This window comes from Pipistrellus kuhlii, unplaced genomic scaffold, assembly GCF_014108245.1.
Source record: "Pipistrellus kuhlii isolate mPipKuh1 unplaced genomic scaffold, mPipKuh1.p scaffold_m20_p_1, whole genome shotgun sequence".
Lineage (NCBI taxonomy): Eukaryota > Metazoa > Chordata > Mammalia > Chiroptera > Vespertilionidae > Pipistrellus > Pipistrellus kuhlii.
In genome coordinates this window covers 184,863,120-184,883,157 of record NW_023425404.1, presented here as the reverse complement: position 1 = coordinate 184,883,157, position 20,038 = coordinate 184,863,120, and the positions used below count along the sequence as shown (strand labels likewise).

Here is a 20,038-nt window from a genome sequence, read left to right as displayed (position 1 = left end):
TATGCTAATAATGTAAACAAGACTTTTCAGTAACTCGGGCACATATTTCAGGAAGCAAAGCTAGTATTACTTAAAATGACTAGCACTGTTTTATGAATGACTTCTTTCATTCCATTCTGGATCATTCTAAATACTTTCTTAGAAATGTCTGATTGAGTTCTGCAGGCAGGAAGAATACAGTGATTGTCAGTCTTTTTGACAACGTGTCCTCCTAGGCAAATTTCTGCCCATTTGATGCCACCCTGCATCTTGTCTTTTCCTTCTATCCTGAGCTGGAAGGGAGCTGTTGCAGTGTTCCAATCTGTCATGTGGTAGGTTGAGTTTTTTTGGATTATATGTAAGAACAGTCTTCCTGTTGTTACTGAAGTAAAAAAAAAAAAAGTTTATAATAATATGAGTTTAGTTTTTAACATCTAATCAATCTGAAATTTCATTTGTATATATAGATGCATCTTTCTCTAAAATAACAAAATGCTAAAGAAAATGATATTCTTTATTTTGAGAGAATTGAGGATGTTTGCAGGGAGTGATTACAATGAGTGGCCAGCAGATTTCCAGAGTTTGCATAGGATGTGTAAGAGAGGAGTAGTCAATAATGACCTTAGAGTTTTTCCTCTCTGAGCAGTTTTAAGTATGGAGTTAAGTGCCTGGAATTTTGTCACATTCAATGGTTTGGTAATATATTGTTGCTTGTTCCATATTTAAAAAAAAAAAAAGAAGTTTCAGGCCCTGCTGAGTAGCTCAGTTGGTGAGAGCATCATCCCAATATGCCATGGTAGTGGGTTCCAACTCGGATCAGGGCACATGAAAGAGTCAGCAAATGAATGCATAAATAAGAGAAACAACAGATTGTTGTGTGCTTTTTTCTCTCCTCTTTCCACTCTCTCTCAAATCAATAAATGAAACCGGTTTGGCTCAGTGGTAGAGTGTCTGTCTGCAGACTGAAAGGTCCCAGGTTCGATTCCAGTCAGGCGCATGTACGTTGGTTGCGTGCACATCGCCGGTAGCGGGTGTGCAGGAGGCAGCTGGTCGGTGTTGCTCTCTCATCGATGTTTCTAGCTTTTTATCTCTCTCCCTTCCTCTCTGCAAAAAATCAATAAAAATATATTTTTAAAAAAAGTTTCTAGTATAATTTAGCTATAAAAGGTAAATATAAATGGAAATCAGCTTAATCTGCGACTTCTCATTAAATGTTTATAGGTAAATAGAAATGGAAATACAAATGGAAATGTTTATAGGTAAATATAAATGGAAATCAGCTTAATCTGTGACTTCTCATTAAATGTTTATATTGATGCACTCACTCAGTAAATATTTATTGAGTGCTTGTTATGTTCTAGGCCAGTGATCGCCAACCTTTTGGGCCTCATGGACTACCAATGGTCCGTGGACCACTGATTGGCGACCGCTGTTCTAGGCAGTCTGGGTGATGGGAATATAGCACTGAACAAAACTCATGGTTAAACCAATAGCTTACATTGGTTTTAGTTCAAGTTGAGAAATGATATTTTGGAAAACATGAAATAAAAGGGATTATTACATTCAGTCCATGAATATTTATGTTGGTATTGAACTGCTAAATAACTAGTTTAGTTAAGATATATATTAGGCCAGTTTTATGTCTTTAGTACTCTTTCTCCAGGAACTTATCACACAGTTATTTTTAAGTCACAATTATTTAAAATAACTTAAAGTATGAATGGCTTATTCTAAAACAAGATTAAGTTTAAGGGTTAATGAATTAGAATTTATTTTATATTTATGGAACATATGAGAAAAATCTTTTTCTTTACTGGACATGATACCTCATTTGGATCAGAAATGATATCCTGTCAATTACTTCACTAAGTTTAGATCCATCCTAAATGGAAAAAGTTAAACTTTTTAAAGAATATACAGAAAACATTGTACATGTTTTGGGGTAATGAGTGCCATGAGTTTTGAATAGTGGCAGAGTTGTTGGGATCAATTTATATACATTCCTATAGAGAATTATTTGAATCTGATAGACAATTTTAATTTGTGTGTTTATTTTTGACATATTAATTAAATAATTCCATTACTTTTAGTGTTATCGTCAGTAAAATAGGGTGTTTAGACAGAGAGAATACTTAAAAGTTGATGATAATAAATCGTTTCTACTAAAGAGCTGAAGTAAATACTGTCAGAAAAATGACATTACTCTTGGGAGTATTTTGGTTTACCATACTTGTTATAAACAATATTTGCTACATGAGACACTTCCAGTAACTTCTGTGTAACTCTGAACTCCCTTCACTGTTACTTACAAATTTTAAAGCAGAAATAGGTGCTTTAATCACATGGTGTGAAAAGGATAGAAAAGATTATTGAAGGATGAAGTTAATGATCCTCAGAGTTAGGTGTCAATTCTTTTATAAACTATTAAAGGGATGCTTTGCTTGATTCTCTTTTTGCTTGAAGGCTTTTTGCAGGTTGCTAATAAGTACTGACATTCTCAATTTCTCTATGCTGTTTTGGATATATTAAAGAGACTATTTTTTAAAAAAATTCTAGGAAGCTATTTTCTTTAAAATTCAGAGACACCATTATAATATTTTCAGATTTGATGTTTTAGTTATTAGTAAGAATTTCAGTAAGCTTTGTTAACTACATTACTCTGAAATCCTGTGTGTTGAAAGCTGAATTTGCAAAACTTTAATAGAAGATTTTTATGAGACGTTCCCCTCCCCAAAGTCAAACCAAAGCAAACCAGTGCCTGTTTTTGGATGTTACATAGGAAAAAGGGTTGGCTCGCTGTTTCGTTTTACATTATATTGGCGGTTCCCAACTTAGAAGTATTTTATTTACAAATATCCAAAACATCAAGTCTCTGGTTGTGGCCTCATTTATCTGCCGTGGCCATTATCATATGCATACATGCCTGACTCACCCTGCTTCCATGAGTGAAGCATAGCTTTTTGAATTTTTTTTGTAATTATGTAACAAACAGTACATGGACTGGGAATTATCCCTTTTAGTTATTGAGACAAAATTGGAGGGTCAGTGAACTCTGCTTCCCAGCTGGAAACATGAATTTGTTTTTACATAGAAAGTTAAGAACTTCCTAAAATAATTGAACAAATAAGCACATAGCAAAACATATCTGAAAGAGCCTTTTGTTTTTCAAAATAGTAATCTTTGGAGATCATATACTTGCAGTAAGTACTACTTTTAATGAACCTGCTTTTAGGTAGGATTCCTTGTTTGTAATTTGCTTTCAGAAATTCTTTTAAAAAAGATACTGATTTTAGAGAAGAAGGAAGGGGGAGAGACAGAGAAACATCGATTGGTTGCCTTACATACTATGTGCCCCTGCGGGATTGAACCTGCAACCTAGGTATGTGCCCTGACTGGGAATCGAACCTGTGACCTTCTGGTGTATGAGATGATGCTCCAACCAACTGAGTCATACCAGCCAGGGCTTGGGTATATTTTAAACAGGGAAGTCTGATTCTTTTGATAGATTGTGGAATATAGGGGGAAATTAAGTTCTTTGCATTTGTATAGACCTGAATTTCAACCAATGATTAACCAGTTGTTTTAACTCTGGGCAAATTACTACCTATGAGAATTTTGCTTTATTCATCATGAGAAGCAGCAGCATGATCCTAAAGTTACAGTGTGTTTGAGAGACACTTAGATAACCAAGTAAAGCACCTGATAAATAATAATTACCCCATAATGCTCTCTTTCCTCTTTCTTCTCTTTGCATTTTAGGGGTATTTGGTTTTGGAATTAGTCACAAGATATTTGAAGTTTAATTAAAAACATATTTTTGATCTGTTAAGGTAGTAGTAATATAATGGAAAGGCTAGACTTAAATTTTAGAAGACATAGCATTGATTTCTTACTGTGCCATTTATTAGCTAATTCCTACAGGCACTTTACCTTTTTGGATAATTGTAATCGGCTATCTTTTGAGTGTTGCTTATTGAGCTCCAAATATGTGCTACATACTATGTTAGGTGATATATAGTTTAATTCTGCAACTCTCTTGCAAGGTTGCTACTAAGTAACTTTACTGAGGTTATACAATAAGTGACAGGATGAGAATGAATTAAAAGTTCTTTCCACTATAGACTTTTATCTGTCAAATTGGGATATTAATGTCATTTTATGTAATTGTTAAGTTCTTGCAGTGAGAGAAATGTGTAACAGTGTCATGCTCTTGAATCAATGCCTGGCAGTAGCAACAACATTCTTATTTTCCAAGTACGATTTAGGTGGGATAATAATAATGATCTTTGTTCTACATTATGGCTTTTTTCTTTTTTGGTTGTAGTTCGTTTTTTATTTTTTAAAATATATGTTACTGATTTTTTACAGAGAGAAAGAGAGAGGGAGAGAGAGTTAGAAACATCAATGAGAGAGAAACATCAATCAGCTGCCTCCAAGGTACATGCCCTTGACCGGAATCGAACGTGGGACCCTTGAGTCTGCAGGCGGACACTCTATCCACTGAGCCAAACCGGTCAGGGCTGTAGTTTGTTTTTATTGTGGTAATATGTATAACAGAATTAACTACTGTAAGTGTACAATTCAGTGACATTAAATACATTCACATTGTTATAGTTGTTACTCTGACTTATCATATTATTCCCTCCAAATTATAAATAAGCAAAGCTATTCCACTATCCTGTGCACATAATGTTGCTAATCAAAATGTTAGTGGCATGAGGTACTGTCTCGGAAGAGGCCTGGATTAGAATCCTGATTCTTTATTAATTTGGTCATGTTGCTCTTTGTGTATGTCAGTAAGATCTTTGCAGAGAAGTTTGGAATTGCTTCTGTGATTCTCTGTGTGTGAGTGCCCAAATTCTTCTTTTTGGTTTAAAATATTTTTTATTATGTTTTTATAGCAGCCTGGGAAACTAGGATCCAGTAAATAAGTGTATTCATACACCTGTTTACTTTAATTTTGGTACCTAGTCAACAGTATTTTACCACATATGACAGATGCAACAATGTTATAAACATATTGATATCTAAGAGTCTATAGTATAAAACAATGGAAAAATTTGGTAGCTGTCAGTAAATATAGAGATAAATACAAAGACACAAATATTCCATCTATTTACATACATCAAAGGAACATATTGGTTAATGCTATATTTATAAATGTATATATATTTTGGATAGTGGAATGTGTTGGTAAATGAATTGTATTGAGACAGACATTACCTTCTGTCTTCTACCTTGAATCAGGCTCTTTGAGAAGACCAGCAGGAACTTTTTCAAGGACATGATGACGCTTTATATGAGTGGGGGAATTAGTGGGAATGAAATGTTTATAAGATGGTAAATTGAAAAATGTCCCTGGGAAAGTGGGAAGGAACCTACGCAATTGAGCTTGTATTGGATAGTCTAGTAAAACATTTGGAAGGTATAGTTAACTTAGCAGTTTTTATAAAGTATGTTTTGATTTTAGAGAAAAAGGAAGGGAGAGGGAAAGATAGAAACATCAGTGAAACATCCATTAGTTGCCTCCTGCATGCCCCTTATTGGGCATGACCCTCAAACCCGGGCATGTGGCTTGACCAGGAATTGAACCAGTGACCTCTTGATGCATGCGCCACTGAGCCACACCAGCCAGGCAAAATTAGCAGTTTTTTAGGGAAATTTCTAGCTACAAATAGGAGAAACTCCTTTCTTTTCACAAGAGTACAGACTAATTAATAGGTACTTTTAAAATACAGAATGAAAGAGATTCAAACCTTAAAGAGGCTATCATCAGACAGAAGCGGTTTCAAAGTAAAGGCCTTCATTTTTTGTTCAGTATATAATAATACTTTCTCTGTTACTTTTGCCATAAATAGATACTTTTGTAGTAGTTTCTTAGCCATCTATTGGTAAGGTCTGTCTCCTTTAACTGTTGAAATTTTCAAAAGTTTGAGTTAATATTAGGGATTCTAGAGTCCTCTAGATGTGCATTTTTATAGCATCCAGGTATAGCATTGGATATGCCAGTTATAACTTTTCCTTTCTCATTTATTGTTCTGGCACATAATGTGCTCTCAATAAATGTTAGTATATTTTAAATATCTGCTTTATACCAGATAATGTAATAGATAATGGGTTGAAGGTAACTTCTTTCTTTAAAAAAGTATGCAGCAGCCTGTATTATTTATTAGATTTTTTTTTAGAAATAGTCATTAATCAAACTATGTATTAGCTGTTGGTGGTATGCTAAAATATTGAGAATAAAAGGGAATAAAATAGCCTCTGTCCTAAAGAGGGTATCAGAAAAGAAAGAAGACTTTTTTTTAGTTTGAATCGCATTGTTGGTTATTGAAAACTGACACCAAAGAATTATCTCTGAAGATTTTAGAAAAAAATGTACTTTCAGATAATTCAGATTGGAGTATTTTATTTGATAAACGCCTGAACTATTGATGGAAGTAATAAACACAAATTATATTTATTTTAAAATGTTCTCTCAGTAGTAATAATTAAGAAAATCATAATCATAAGACTCAAAAATAGTTTTCAGTGTGTAAGCCAAGTTCTTGGCAGTATATGATGGTGCTCATTGTTAACGGGCTACAGTCATTGGTCTGTGGTTAACAGTCAGCTGACTCCCCTTCTTTTGATCTTTTCTGCGTGAAATTTGCTGACCTTAATGGTATTGTAGGAAGGACACTAGCTCTAAAGACTGGATTTACTTTTTCAGCTTCATTTATTTCTTAAGTTATTATCTTCTTAGGATTCTGAACTGTATCTCCTACATATAGGAATTGATTGTGATGAAAAAGTATAGAATGTGGCTTAAAATATCCTTCTAGTGAAGGCTTAATGGAATCACATTTGACACGTTTCTAACTCTGTTGTTTGATCTGGCTCAGCCAAATAGAAGAGAAACGCACCTTTGTTTCACCTGCATTCTTTGGCTTAAAAATGCCCGTAAAACTTGTCTCCTTTTGCTACATTCAGTTGTTACTTCAGCTTGACGTTTTCTTTCTATTCTCACTGCCAGATTACAGTTTATATTACGTTACTTTGGCTGGATGGTTGGGATGAAGGCATTGCTGGGAATGAACATTTAATTTAAACTGACTATATGGGACAGTATTTGAACTGAAAGCTCTACACAAAATATAAGTTGAAATTTCTCTCTGTTACTTTTGTTATCAGGTTTCAGTCTTATTTAAAAATCACGAGTAGTGTCTTTTAGACTCCTCTTACTGAGTTTTATTGTGTCTCCCTGACAGATAGCCCTAGGCTAGCTTTCCAGATTTATGCCTTACTTTTCCTCCACCTGTCACTTACTAGGGTTTTCTTCTTACTTTTAGGAATACTAGTGGCATAACAGAAGACAGTTCTTTGTTAAGTCGGACTGGGCATACAAGGGAATAAAACAACTTCTGCCCTAAAGCGGGTATCAGAAGAGAAAGAAAACTTTTTATTTTTTTTTTATTTTTTATTAATTGGATTGTTGGTTATTGAAAACAGGGTCAGTTACTTAACCTCCCTGTCCTTCTCACCCTTCCACTAAATGCCAGAAGCAGCAGTGGGAGGAGAGGCGAGCAGGAGAGAGAAGGGAAGAGCACTAAGTAGCATTCTCAATTGAGAACCAATACGCAAGCCAGCCTACTCTGTGGATCCCAGAGCTTACTTATTTTTGTTGTTCTGCTTTCTCTTTTTCTAACCTTCACATATTTCTCCTTTCTAATGACACTCAAAACGCAGTTACTTGTATGTAAAAACTACTTATTAGATGTGGTAATGTATAGTAATAATATACATAAACTGTATAATACTAATACTGATGTCTAGTAATCAATAAAAGAAGTTTAGTCCTTGTCCTCATAAGTTATATTTTTATGCTAGAGCATAAGAAACTTGAAAAAGATTGTCCTAGATATTTTAAAGTTTTCTTCAATTATTTTTACTTAACATGTTTTAAATCTTAAGCTCTGAATAGTTTTAATCAAAGGAATAATGTTATTAGATTTCTACTAACAACTTAGATTTAACTTTGGTGCCATAAAGGAGTGAGGACTTTAGTGTCACTTTATACATCTTACTTTTCTAATTAGCCAAGTCATTTACTGAAAAGATTTTCTCTTCCATACATTTATTTTAAAGATTAGATGAGTAATTCAGTTAGCACATATTTTCTGAGCACTTATGATGTTACAGACACTGCTCTATGTACTTAGAGGAAAGAGTAATGATAGTATGCTGTGAAAAAGTGTTATGAAGAAAAAATAAAATAAGTAGAGAGTGAAAGGGAAGACTGTTTTTGATAGGGAAGTAGGATGGTCTGTGAGGAGAAACATTAGAGTTGGACTGAAACGGATAATCCAGCCATGGGTATACTAGAGAGAAAACAGGGGCAACTGTCACAGGGGTTTTCAGTGAGTAATTTATTAATATTTTTCTTTTTTATTGTCACTTTAGGATAATCTGTAAATCCCTTCATAATCTGGCCCGCATTGATGTCAACATTTTTTCTTTTTTTTTTTTTTAAATATATTTTATTGATTTTTCACAGAGAGGAAGAGAGAGGGATAGAGAGTTAGAAACATCGATGAGAGAGAATCATCGATCAGCTGCCTCTTGCACACCCCCCACCGGGGATGTGTCTGCAGCCAAGGTACATGCCCCCGACCGGAATCGAACCCGGGACCCTTCAGTCTGCAGGCCGATGCTCTATCCACTGAGCCAAACCGGTCCCGGCTCAACATTTTTTCTTAATTATCTAATCAAATGGGAATAATAATGCCTACTCTATAGGCAAACTAAAATGAATAATGTGATATATATATATATATATATATATATATATATATGATGTATAATGGACATTCCATAATAGATAATGTGGGGGAAGAGGAAACTTTCCTCTACTTTTTATGTTTTTTTTTTTCGGTTGGTCTAACAAATCTATATGAGACAGATTAACAAGAGAAAATAACCTAATTTTATTATATACACACATATGGGAACCCCACATCCATGAGAAATTTAAAGACAAAAAAGGAATTAAGACATTCTGAGCTAAGGATGAGGTAACGCACCTTGGGCTTCAGCAGAAGGTCATTTGCAAGATAATGAGAGCAGATGTTCAGTAATTAGAAATTTGCCCTGCCCTGTAGATAGGTCATAAAAAAATTATATCTGCTAATAACTCTTATTAGGGGCAAGGCCTCACATTAAATTTCTTTAGGGAGACTTAAAAGTTTCTTGTGAGTTCACAGGTTCTCTATGTCTTTCAGTTTAAAATAATCCACATGCTGAGGTAGCATATTTTAGGCAGGCCTGTTTTAAACCCCTTCGATAGTTATTGTCATTATTTTGTTAATGCAGTAACCTTTAGCAGCTTATGTTCTTGCTTATACATATCTTCCTAGTAGACACTTGCTCATCTTTCAAGAATCAACATAAATATCGCTTCCTTCTTTAAGCTTTTCTTGCTATGCATATATAGACAGGGCTATTCCCTTAGTCTTGCCACCACTATATATTTATTACATATCTGTCATTACACCTGCTATATTTAACTTTGTTTTTACTTTCATATACCTGGTATCTAACCTAGAGTGTGGCATTTATGTATTTGCTGGAAAAATAACTTGTATTCAGAAATTAATTTATTTGGCTTCTTATCTTTTATATATATAAAAGGCTAATATGCAAATTGTCCCCACGGGAGTTTGACTGGGAGACTGGGAGTTCTATTGCAGAACAAAGGAAGGCTCCACCAGCAGCTGGGGAAGGAAGGCCCTGGTCTGCAGCTGGAAGGCCCTGATTGGCCCTGATCACTGGCCAGACCTAGGGACCCTACCCATGCATGAATTTTATGCACTAGGCCTCTAGTATTTATATATATTTAAACCATTCAACAAATATGTCAGTCTATGTGGGAATGATATACTTGTTAGAAAAGTTTGTTCAAGGGAGTGTGAATCAAAGCAGAGACATATCATTATCAAAAGGAAGAGAAATGTGGCAAGTATAAGTTTGTATTCTAGATTGTGAATATCATTCCTGAAGTGTCAAGTGATCCCCTTCCCTTCCCCGGGGCACATTTGTGCTTCTTGGTTCTCTCAGGTCCTCAACCAGGTCCTGGTAATATCTAGGATAGCATATTCTTCTCTGATACTAGTGACACCCATTAATGTTTATTCTGATTCTGGAGCATGGGTTGATACTTCAAAGACTTGGCTTGAATCTCAGTACTGTCATGTTTAGGGATGGGATCTTAAACCTGCTACTCATGAGTCTCATTTCCTCATCTGAATATTAGAAGTAATGGGTAACTCACACTGGGTTGTAGGGGTTAAATTATGTACATAAAATGGCATTGACTTCTACAATGTAGTAGGTGCTTCTTATTAGGTGAAATCACTTTAATTCATTTGCCTGTTTCTGCATAATCAGACTGAACATCTGCCTTTTTAAAAAATTATTTTTTTAATAAATCTTTATTGTTCATATTATTACAAATGTTCCTCATTTTTTCCCCCTCCATTGCTCCCCTCCACCAGGTTCCTACTCCACCCTCTGCCCTTTCCCCACCCTCCATTGTCCTCAGCCATAGGTGCACAGTTTTTACTCAGGCTCTTCCCACACCCCCCACTTCCATTTTCCCCTGAGGATAGTCAGTCCACTCCCCTTCCATACCTCTGATTCTATTATATTCACCAGTTAATATTGTTCATCAGATTTTTTAATTCCCTTGGCTTTTAGTTTCACTTGTTGATACTTACATATTTGTTGATCATAATTTTTATCTGTATCTTCCTCTTCCTAAATAATTCTGGTTTGGCGGTGATGAACTCCTTTAGCTTTTTTTTTTTATTTGTGAAGCTCTTTATCTGGCCTTCGATTCTGAGTGATAGCTTTGGTGGGTAGAGTATTTTTGGCTGTAGGTTCTTGCTATTCATCACCTTGAATATTTCTTGCCATTCCCGTCTGGCCTGCATGGTTTCTGTTGAGAAATCAGCTGATAATTGTATGGGTGCTCCTTTATAGGTAACTACCTGCTTTGTTCTTGCTGCTTTTAATATTCTCTCTTTGTCTTTTGCTCTTGGAATTTTAATTATGATGTGTCTTGGTGTGTTCCTCTTTGGATTCCTTTTGTTTGGGTTCTGTGCGCTTCCTGGACTTGTAAGTCTATTTCTTTCTCCAGGTGGGGGAAGTTTTCTGTCACTATTTCTTCCAGTATTCTTTTGGTGTCTTGTTCTCTCTCTTCTTCTGGGACCCCCATAATTCTGATGTTGGTTCGTTTGAAATTGTCCCAGAGGTTTCTTACACTATCTTCAACTTTCTGGATTCTCTTATCTTCTTGCTTCTGTGGAGGAGTATCCTCTGGCTCTTTGTGTTCCAAATCTTTGATTTGATTCTTGTGATCTTCCATTCTATTTTTAGGACTCTGTATAATATTTTTTATTTCAGACAATGTATTCTTTATTTCTAGTTGATCCCTTTTCATATCCTCATATGTCTCATTTATTTTATCGGCCTTTTCTAGGAAATTCTTGAAAAACCTTATAAGCGTGGTTTTGAACTCTATATCCAGTCGCTTCTTGTCCTCCATTTCTTTTGTTTGTGATCTGTTTCCTTGTCTCGGCATTTTCACAGCTTCTCTGAGTTGGTAGGGTGGCTTTGTGTGCTAAGGTGTCTATATGGTTCAGTGGGTCAGCCTCCCAGTTACCTGAGGTGGACAGTCTTGTTGTAGCCTTTTGTGGGCTGTGTTAGCCTTTTGTTGTCTTGTTGTTAAGGCTTGCTTGTTGTTGGTATCACTGGGAAGCGTTGATCTCCAAGCCAATTGGCTATGAGGATCAGAAGTGTTTCAGCTAGGAGGGTTTCTGTATTCTGCTTGGATGGGGTGGAGACTTGGGGTGGCACAGCCAAGCTTTGGTGAATCCTGCACGATTGGTTGCAGGCGCGCACCTCTTTGGTATCGGTGCAGATAGGCTTTAGATTCCTGCCTGTCCCTCCCTAGGAGAGTCCTATTTACAGCGAACGAGAAAGCTAGCCACTGGAAGGGCTTCTGTGCTCCGCTTGGTTCGGTGGAGTCTTGGGATGGTGTAGACAAGCTTTATTCAGCCCCTTCCTAAGAGGGTCTGGTTTCTGAGTCCTGCAGTAATGGCTGCTGGCTTCACACACCTCCGAGAGATCTCTGCCCACTGCCTGACAGTCTGGCTCCTCCCTGTCGGGGGCTGTTTATCAGAGCAATAGGGTGGTTCTGTTTTCCTCCCGAACAAGAAAGCCAGCCGCGCATTAGCTGTCCACCCTCTCCTCGCTCAGGGAATAAGCCAGCAGTGAACTCGGTCGCCCTCTCTCTGCACTGGGAGTAAGCCAGCAGTGAACTCGGCCAGCCCTCTCCGCAAGCAAGCCAGCAGCAAAGTCTGGCGGCCTCCTTTTCGCACGCACAGTTCTCCGCACCTTCACAGTTCCTGAGGTTCAGTGTGCCTTCTCTCTCCTTCCCAGATGGCAGAGCCTCCTCTCAGCCAGCCGTCCGGCGCTTCAGGGCGATGTTTCCCGTTTTCCAGTTCTAAATTCAAATTTGTTGTGGTAGGCTGCATTCGGGTGTCTACCCTATGCCGCCATCTTGGTTTCTCTCTGAACATCTGCCTCTGAGTAGCGGAAAACAACCTGGAATTTAAAATTGGTATTGATTGCAGACTTAATTTTTATTCTGTTTAGCTGATTCATTTTTTCTCAGTGGAAGGTGTCTTGGCCTTGATTCAAAGAAAAGATAGGAATGTTCAGAGTATAATGCTGAAAAGATATATCAAACCATGTTGCATTTAACACAGGTGAGGGTACTGAGGATGGAAATTGGTCTTAGTTGTCATATTGGGTGTCCCACAGCAACAAGGGCCTTGGCACATTATAGACACTCCATATTACATTTAAAGGAACAGGGAAATCTGTTTGGAGGAGAAACATGTTCTAATATGGAGTACATGATGTGCACTGATGCATTTTTGGGTAGCTAAGGTAGATGTCTATGAGAGGTTGTCAAAGGAGAACAGTTTTGATATTTTAGCCATTGTCTTTTAGCCATTATACCTGATTCATTTAGGTACATATCTTCATAATGTTTCATATATATTAAAGAAATTTAAGTCAGTAATTTGAATTAAAATGATCATTTGTGCTGAATTAAGCTAGAAAGCAAACTGAGACAGGAATGTAAAAGACTTTAGAACAGGTATTGGAGTTCAATTCCCAACTATTCTAAGTTAGATTTCTAGGCCTTAAGTCATTGTACCAAAAGGAAATCAAATTTTATGTGGAGAAATTAATTACTCTTGCCATATCCTCAATGCCTATCTTCTTTCCTTCCGCTACTGTAACTTGGCCAAGCGCCAAACCTTAGAGCAGCAATCTTTATCCTTTACCTCCTCCATTCCTTGGAGGCATGGACAGTAGAGTACTTCCGGGATTACTGTATTTTGTCTGACAGCTGTGGCTCCAAGTCTTGCCTCCAGCCTGTCTATTTTACACTGACACCAGAGATATTTCTATAACTAATCTGACTGTGTTAGTTCTCTTCTTTAAATCCTTTATGGGTTTCTTATAGTCTTCAGGATTAAAAATCAAAATTCTCTAGTATGGAAAATCACTTTTAGAGATCTGGCCTCTTGTTATCAATTTCCTACCTGATCTCTTTTCTCTTTTCCACATATTAACCAGTCGCATTTCTCTGAATGTTGTTTTCATGCCACTGAACATATGATGTTTCTTTTTTCCAGGCATGCTTTTCTCTCTTTTCCAATGCATTAACTATAGGTCATTTAAAACTCCTGGAGGTTACCTCTAGAAAACTCTGACATTTCTTTCCTAGGTCAGGTTAGATAGTATCCTATGACTAATGTTCTCAGTGGTACCTAACCCAATATATTGTCCATGTACCTTCTTTCTCACGAGACTGTGAGTTTTATTGACTACTGGATATTCTTTTTTTCTTTTTTCTTTTTAAATATATTTTATTGATTTTCCACAGAGAGGAAAGGAGAGAGAGAGAGAGCTAGAAACGTCGACCAGCTGCCTCCTGCACACCCCCTACCGGGAATGTGCCTGAAACCAATGTACTTGCCCTTGACCGGAATCGAACCTGGGACCTTTCAATCTATAGACCGACGCTCTATCCACTGAGCCAAACCAGTTTTGGCTGGATATTGTTATTATCACTTTAGCTTATAACCTTGTCATTGTTTTGCATAATATAGAAGTCTAGAACTTTAGTAAATGTGTGATAGTTAATTTATCAGAGCCCCCAGATGTGCCCAACTAAGTTCTGGGTATTATGAACAATTGAGAAAAAGAAGAATATTGTCCCAGCCCTGCTCATAATCAATTGTATGGATAAAATGATTCATAAAATAGAGATTAATAAAGTACTATATTAAATGAGGTCTAAAGCAGAGTGGTTTGAGAATAAGGATATTATTGGAAATTTCAAATCCCTTGGCATTTTAAATCTGTTCTTATATCTAATGGTGTAACTTTTGGTTGTAGTTGCCTAATATCAATTAAGTTGAATTATTTATTCTTAGTCAGTTGTGTTTAGATGTGATAATTTTGATTTGAAGAATACTCTGCTAGACTTTAAGATACCTCTTTGTTTGACTTAGTTTGAAATTTAATTTGTTGGTTTTAAAAAATATTGTATCTTCTAAGGATAGCCTGGATTTTGGTATGTCAAGTTAGTAATTGTTCTTTGTTGTATTTTCAGATCCTTGCCTGTCATTGAGTCCACCATGCTTCACAGAAGAAGACAGATTTAGTCTTGAAGCTCTTCAAACAATACACAAACAAATGGATGATGACAAAGATGGTGGAATTGAAGTAGATGAAAGTGATGAAGTAGGTGGAAAAACTCTTTCCCTGGAAGTCTCATAACACGCAATGAAGTTTTAGTCTTAAATTTTCCCATTATTCCTTGTATGACTCAGCTCCTTCAACATCTTTTGTTTTTCTCTTTACATTTTAATTTTACCCTTTGTATTTTGTGTTTTTCTTTTCTTTCCTACATGTGTATATCAAATCTTCCCAGTTTTGTAAGAACCCTTAGTCTCATGTTCCTGGATTCCTCAAATATATATTTTATTCTGGCTCTGTCAGTTACCTATTGCTGCTTTACAAACCACCACAAAATGTAATAGCTTAAAATGACAACAGTTCATTATTTTTTGGGTTGACTGGGCTTACTTCCTGGGAACCTTCTCTGTTCCCTAGGTATGGGCTGAGGTCACTATTGCATTTCCACTCAGTTGGGAACTCTGCTGGGGCTGGAATATTTAAGGTGACCTCTTGTCTTTCAAGGTCTCTCTCCACGTGACCACTCATTCTGGAGTCTAGCTCAAACTTCCTCACAGTATGGCACCTGGCTTTCAGGTGTCAGTGTTGCAAGAAAACAAGTTCTCATATAGAAGTGCTTATCATGCCTCTGCTTGCCACAGCCTGTTCATATCACATTGGCTAAAGCAAGTTTTGGCTAAGCTCAGAGTCTATGTAGGAGAAGATTATATAAGGGCATAAATACTGGGAGATGTGATATATTGGGGGTCACCTATATAATTACTACTGTACTCACTTTACAATAAATAATGCCTCATTTCTTTTAAAAAAATATATTTTATTGAGTTTTTACAGAGGGGAAGAGAGAGGGATAGAGAGTTAGAAACATCGATGAGAGAGAATCATTGATCAGCTGCCTCTTGCACACTCCCTACTGGGGTTGTGCCCGCAACCAGTATATGTGCCCTTGACCAGAATCGAACCTGGGACCTTTCAGTCCGCAGGCTGAAGCTCTATCCTTTGAGCCAAACCGGTTTTGGCAATGCCTTATTTCTTAAGCATTCTTATCTAACACCCCCCCCCCCCAAAAAAAAAAAAAAAAAAATCTGGTATCCCTCTTAGTTTCTCCACAAAGGTTGAGTTCTCTTACTTTTGCTTTCAAAACAAAATCTCATCAGTCTTCTTTGAAATCCCTAACTGTTGAATGGTACTCCTGGTTCTACTTCTTCTCAATTCTTATTCTTCTAAATCAGTAATTGGCAGGCTTTTACTGTAAAGGATCAAGTTATAGGTTGAAGTGTGTACCTTCCAAAAACATACTTTGAAGTCTTAACCCCATTATCTCAGAATGTGATTTTATTTGGAAATAGAGCCATTTCAGATGTAATTTGTTAAGATGGGGACATATTGAAATAGTGTGGGCCCTTAATCCAGTGACTGGTGTCTTTAAAAGAGAGGAGAACATCATGTGGAGAGGAGACATGGATGAGGGGAGCAGATGACCATATGACAGTGGAGGCAGAGATTAGAGTTATGCAGCGATAAGTCAAGGAATGACAAGAATTGCTGGTGGCACCACAAACTAAGAGAAAAGCATGGAACAGATTCTATTCTTAATTAAGCCTTTGATAGAGCATGGCTGTACTGATAATTTAATTTCAGACTTATAGCCTCTAGAGTTGTGAAAAATATATTTCTATTGTTTAAGCTGTTTTGTTTGTGGTATTTTGACACAGCAGTCCTAGGAAACTAATGCAGGCCATCTACTAAATTTTTTAGATTTTATGGGTCATATTCTCTCTGTAGTAACTATTAACTCTCCTGTTAATAGCCATATTAACAGTGCAGGACCTAAAGGGCATGTCTATATCCCAGTAAAACTTTATTTGTGAAAATAAGCAGCAAGCTGTAGTTTGCCAATCCCTGCTATAAACAAAATCTTGTGTTCTTAAGTTATTTTCTTTCTCATTTACCTATTCTAGTTACAGCTTGCTCTATTTTAATCTAGGACAGTGTTTTCAACCAGTGTGCTGTGACGCATTGGTGTGCTGTAAGAATTTTTAAAACATGCTATACCTGACTGTTTAGTCAGGGGCACTGAACTCTTTTCCCCTTAGATTGTCAAATAAAAAAAAGATAACAGCCCACACAACAGTAGCCTTCTGGTGTGAATGAATCAAAATTGTTTTTTGTTTTTTTTTTCCAAATTGGCAAAAGGTATAATATATTTTTTTGGTATGCCATAGAATGTTAGTAATTAGTTTATGTATGCCAAGAGATGAAAAAGGTTGAAAATTGCTTATCTTGGTATTTGTTATCTTATACCTAGACTATCACCTCTACATGTTTTCCTCTCTAATCCTTCATGAATATCACTTTGAGAGTGTTTTTCTCTAGCTAGGAAATTTAACAGTGATTTTTTAGTGCATATTAGATCAGATATCAGATATTAACTCTTTAGTCTTATATTTAACTAGAGGCCTGATGCACAAAATTTGTGCACTAAGTCGAGGGGGTGGTATCTTTCAGCTCCACCTTCACCCTTTCCAATACGGGACCCCTTGGAGGATGTCTGACTGCCAGTTTAGGCCTGATCCGGACCGCTGGCTCCTAACTGCTCACCTGCTGGCCTGTCTAATCACCCCTAACCCCTCTGCCTGCCTGCCTGATTGCCCCTAACCACCTCTGCCTTGGCCCACACCCAGGACCCAGGCTTCCCTCCTCCAGCTGACTGCAGGAACCAGGGACCTGGACTTCCCTCCCTCTAGCTGGCTGCAGGCACCCAGGACCCAGGCCGGCTTCACCTGGGGGCAGCTTTGCCTGGGCTGCAGTTGCAGGTGCTATGGACCATGGGCAGGCAGCTTTTCCCAGGCCCAGCTTTGTTAGGAAGGGCATCTGGAAGACATCTTGTCTAATTAGCATATTACCCTTTTATTAGTATAGCTGTCCCTGCATTAGCTGACCATTGCTTACCGAGATTATCTTTTCTCATTATGGTTAAATTATTTTGGTTAGGGTCCAGTGACATTAATATCAGAATAATATCTTTCAGTTCTAAATAGTCCAATTTATTTCATTCATTTATAGAACCACAGGTGATAGAATAATGCTAGCTTATACTATGTTTCCAACTTAAAGAGCATTTAAATATCTGTTTGTCTTCAGATAGAATGAGTGAAATGAAATTGATGAATTATTGAGTTTTACTATTACTGGAAACCAACATAAAGCAATTACCATTTAATTTGAGTCATCCTATATAATAAAGAGCTAATATGCTAATTAGAGCAAACAGCATAACAACCATCCAGATGATCCTTCTGAATGACCTTGAGTGAAGCTGGGCTGTGAGGGCTAAGGCAGCTGGGGCTGTGAAGGCTGAGCCCCTTGCATGGATTTCGTGCATTAGGCCTCTAGTTTTATTATATTGAGTAATTCATTCTTTTAACATCCTTACCATTTCTTCACTCTCTCCCAGGACACACAGTCAAGCTATAAGATTATTTTTAATAATAATTCTTTTCGTTATTAGTGATGAATTGTTCTTTCTAATCTCAAGTGGTTTATTTTGTTGCCAGTATAATTGCTTAAGAATTTGGATAACAACCCTGGCCCACCTGGCTCAGTTGGTTGGAACGTTGTCTTGTGTACCAAAAGGTTACAAATGCTATTTCCGTTCAGGGAACTTACCTAGGTTGCAGGTTTGATTCCTGGTTTGGGTAAGTATGGTGGACAACCAATTGATCTTTTTCTCTCACATGGATGATCCTCCCTCCCTCCCTCTCTCCTTCCCTCCCTCCCTCCTTCTCTCCCTCCCTCCCTCCTTCCCTCCTTCTCTCTCTAAAATCAATAAAAACATATCCCCGAGTGAGGATTAAAAAGAAAGATTTGAATATCAAATATGCTAGCATAAATTCTATTCATAAGTTGTTACAATCTATATAAATTATGGAATAAATAAAATTTGTTAGTGTATTTGTTAGTATATTTGTACTTTTTTCAGAGAGAATTATTTTTTAGGCTAAACAGCCTTTATAAAATTGTTGTTGTCCATTTTCTTAGTCATTTATAGTATAACCATATTAGTTTTATCAAACAAATTCCATGCCAAATCTGAAGTATATAGTATTTAGTATGTGTATGGTCCATGCCGTTTTATAATTATGTCCAACAATTAAATTGCTGGTAACTTTTGACATTAAACTTTATGGTATTGAAAAGACATAATTTTAAGTTATTATCCTGATGGTACTTTGTTTTCCTTTGATTTTGGTATTAGTTGAGGATCTAATCACTGCTTAGCATTGTTTTAGGTTAAAAAACATATTAATGCTGAAGGATTATTTTGGGAGAGCATATATGATTAATTTTAAGTGTCTTAGTATTATAAAATATTTGAAAATATTGCTGTACATTTTCATGTTTAAAGCTGGAATAGTTTTAGATAGCCACGTTTTAGAAGTTAAAAATTAACCTATTAAGATTACTTAATTTTGTACCTAGAATAAGGCTAGATTCTTTGAAACCACTTTTGTTATTGACATATGAAGTTGTAAATATTACTATTCTGTGGTGTTTTCTGATACCAATCAAGTTTTCAATTCTTCAACATCAACTGGGTGTCTAACAATTCAGTTCAATTCTGATACTGTTCACCTGGAGTAGTGTCAGATTCCACAGGTTAAAGGGCTTAGTCCCATAAGGCTGCCTCCCACTTGAGATGCCAGTTACAAGTCTCTGGCCATGTGTGCTTCTGACCAACCTGCTCTCAACCAGGTGTTCCTACGACCCCCTTCTCAGATTTGATAATTTGTTGGGATGGAACACAAAATTCAAGAAAACAGCTTACTTATGTATGCTGGTTTATTATGGAGAATACTCTGGAACAGCCACATGGAAGAGATATATTGGACAAGGTATGGGAGGAAAGGTCTGGAGCTTTCATGCCCTCTGGGCATGCCACCTTCCTAGCACCTCATTATGTTCACTAACCTGGAAGTGCTTTGAATTTCAAAATTTAAGAGCTTTTTTTATAGAACTCAGTTTCCCCAGAGGCCAGGTGTGTGGGACTGATAGTTCCAACCTTAATCACTTGAGTCTTTTTGGTGACCAGTCCCATCCTTAGGATGTAGGAGACTAATCCAGAGTCATCTCACTAGTACAAACTTAAGGGCAAAAAATACTCCTTTCAAGAAATTTCAAGAGTCAGGGACCAGGGACAAAGACCAATATATTTGTTAATATGTTGCAATTGCAAAAA

At 36.8% G+C, this 20,038-nt stretch overlaps 1 protein-coding gene across 4 annotated transcripts in view; it reads left to right on the top strand.

The window, feature by feature from the left end:
- STIM2 (stromal interaction molecule 2) overlaps positions 1 to 20,038 on the top strand; it is a 133,648-nt gene that overhangs the window by 43,524 nt on the left and 70,086 nt on the right. For all 4 annotated transcript variants that reach the window (XM_036418920.2, XM_036418931.2, XM_036418950.2 and 1 more), the window contains exon 2: positions 14,714 to 14,844. In XM_036418920.2, coding sequence (XP_036274813.1) covers positions 14,714 to 14,844 — 131 coding nt within the window. The remainder of the gene's footprint in view (positions 1 to 14,713; positions 14,845 to 20,038) is intronic.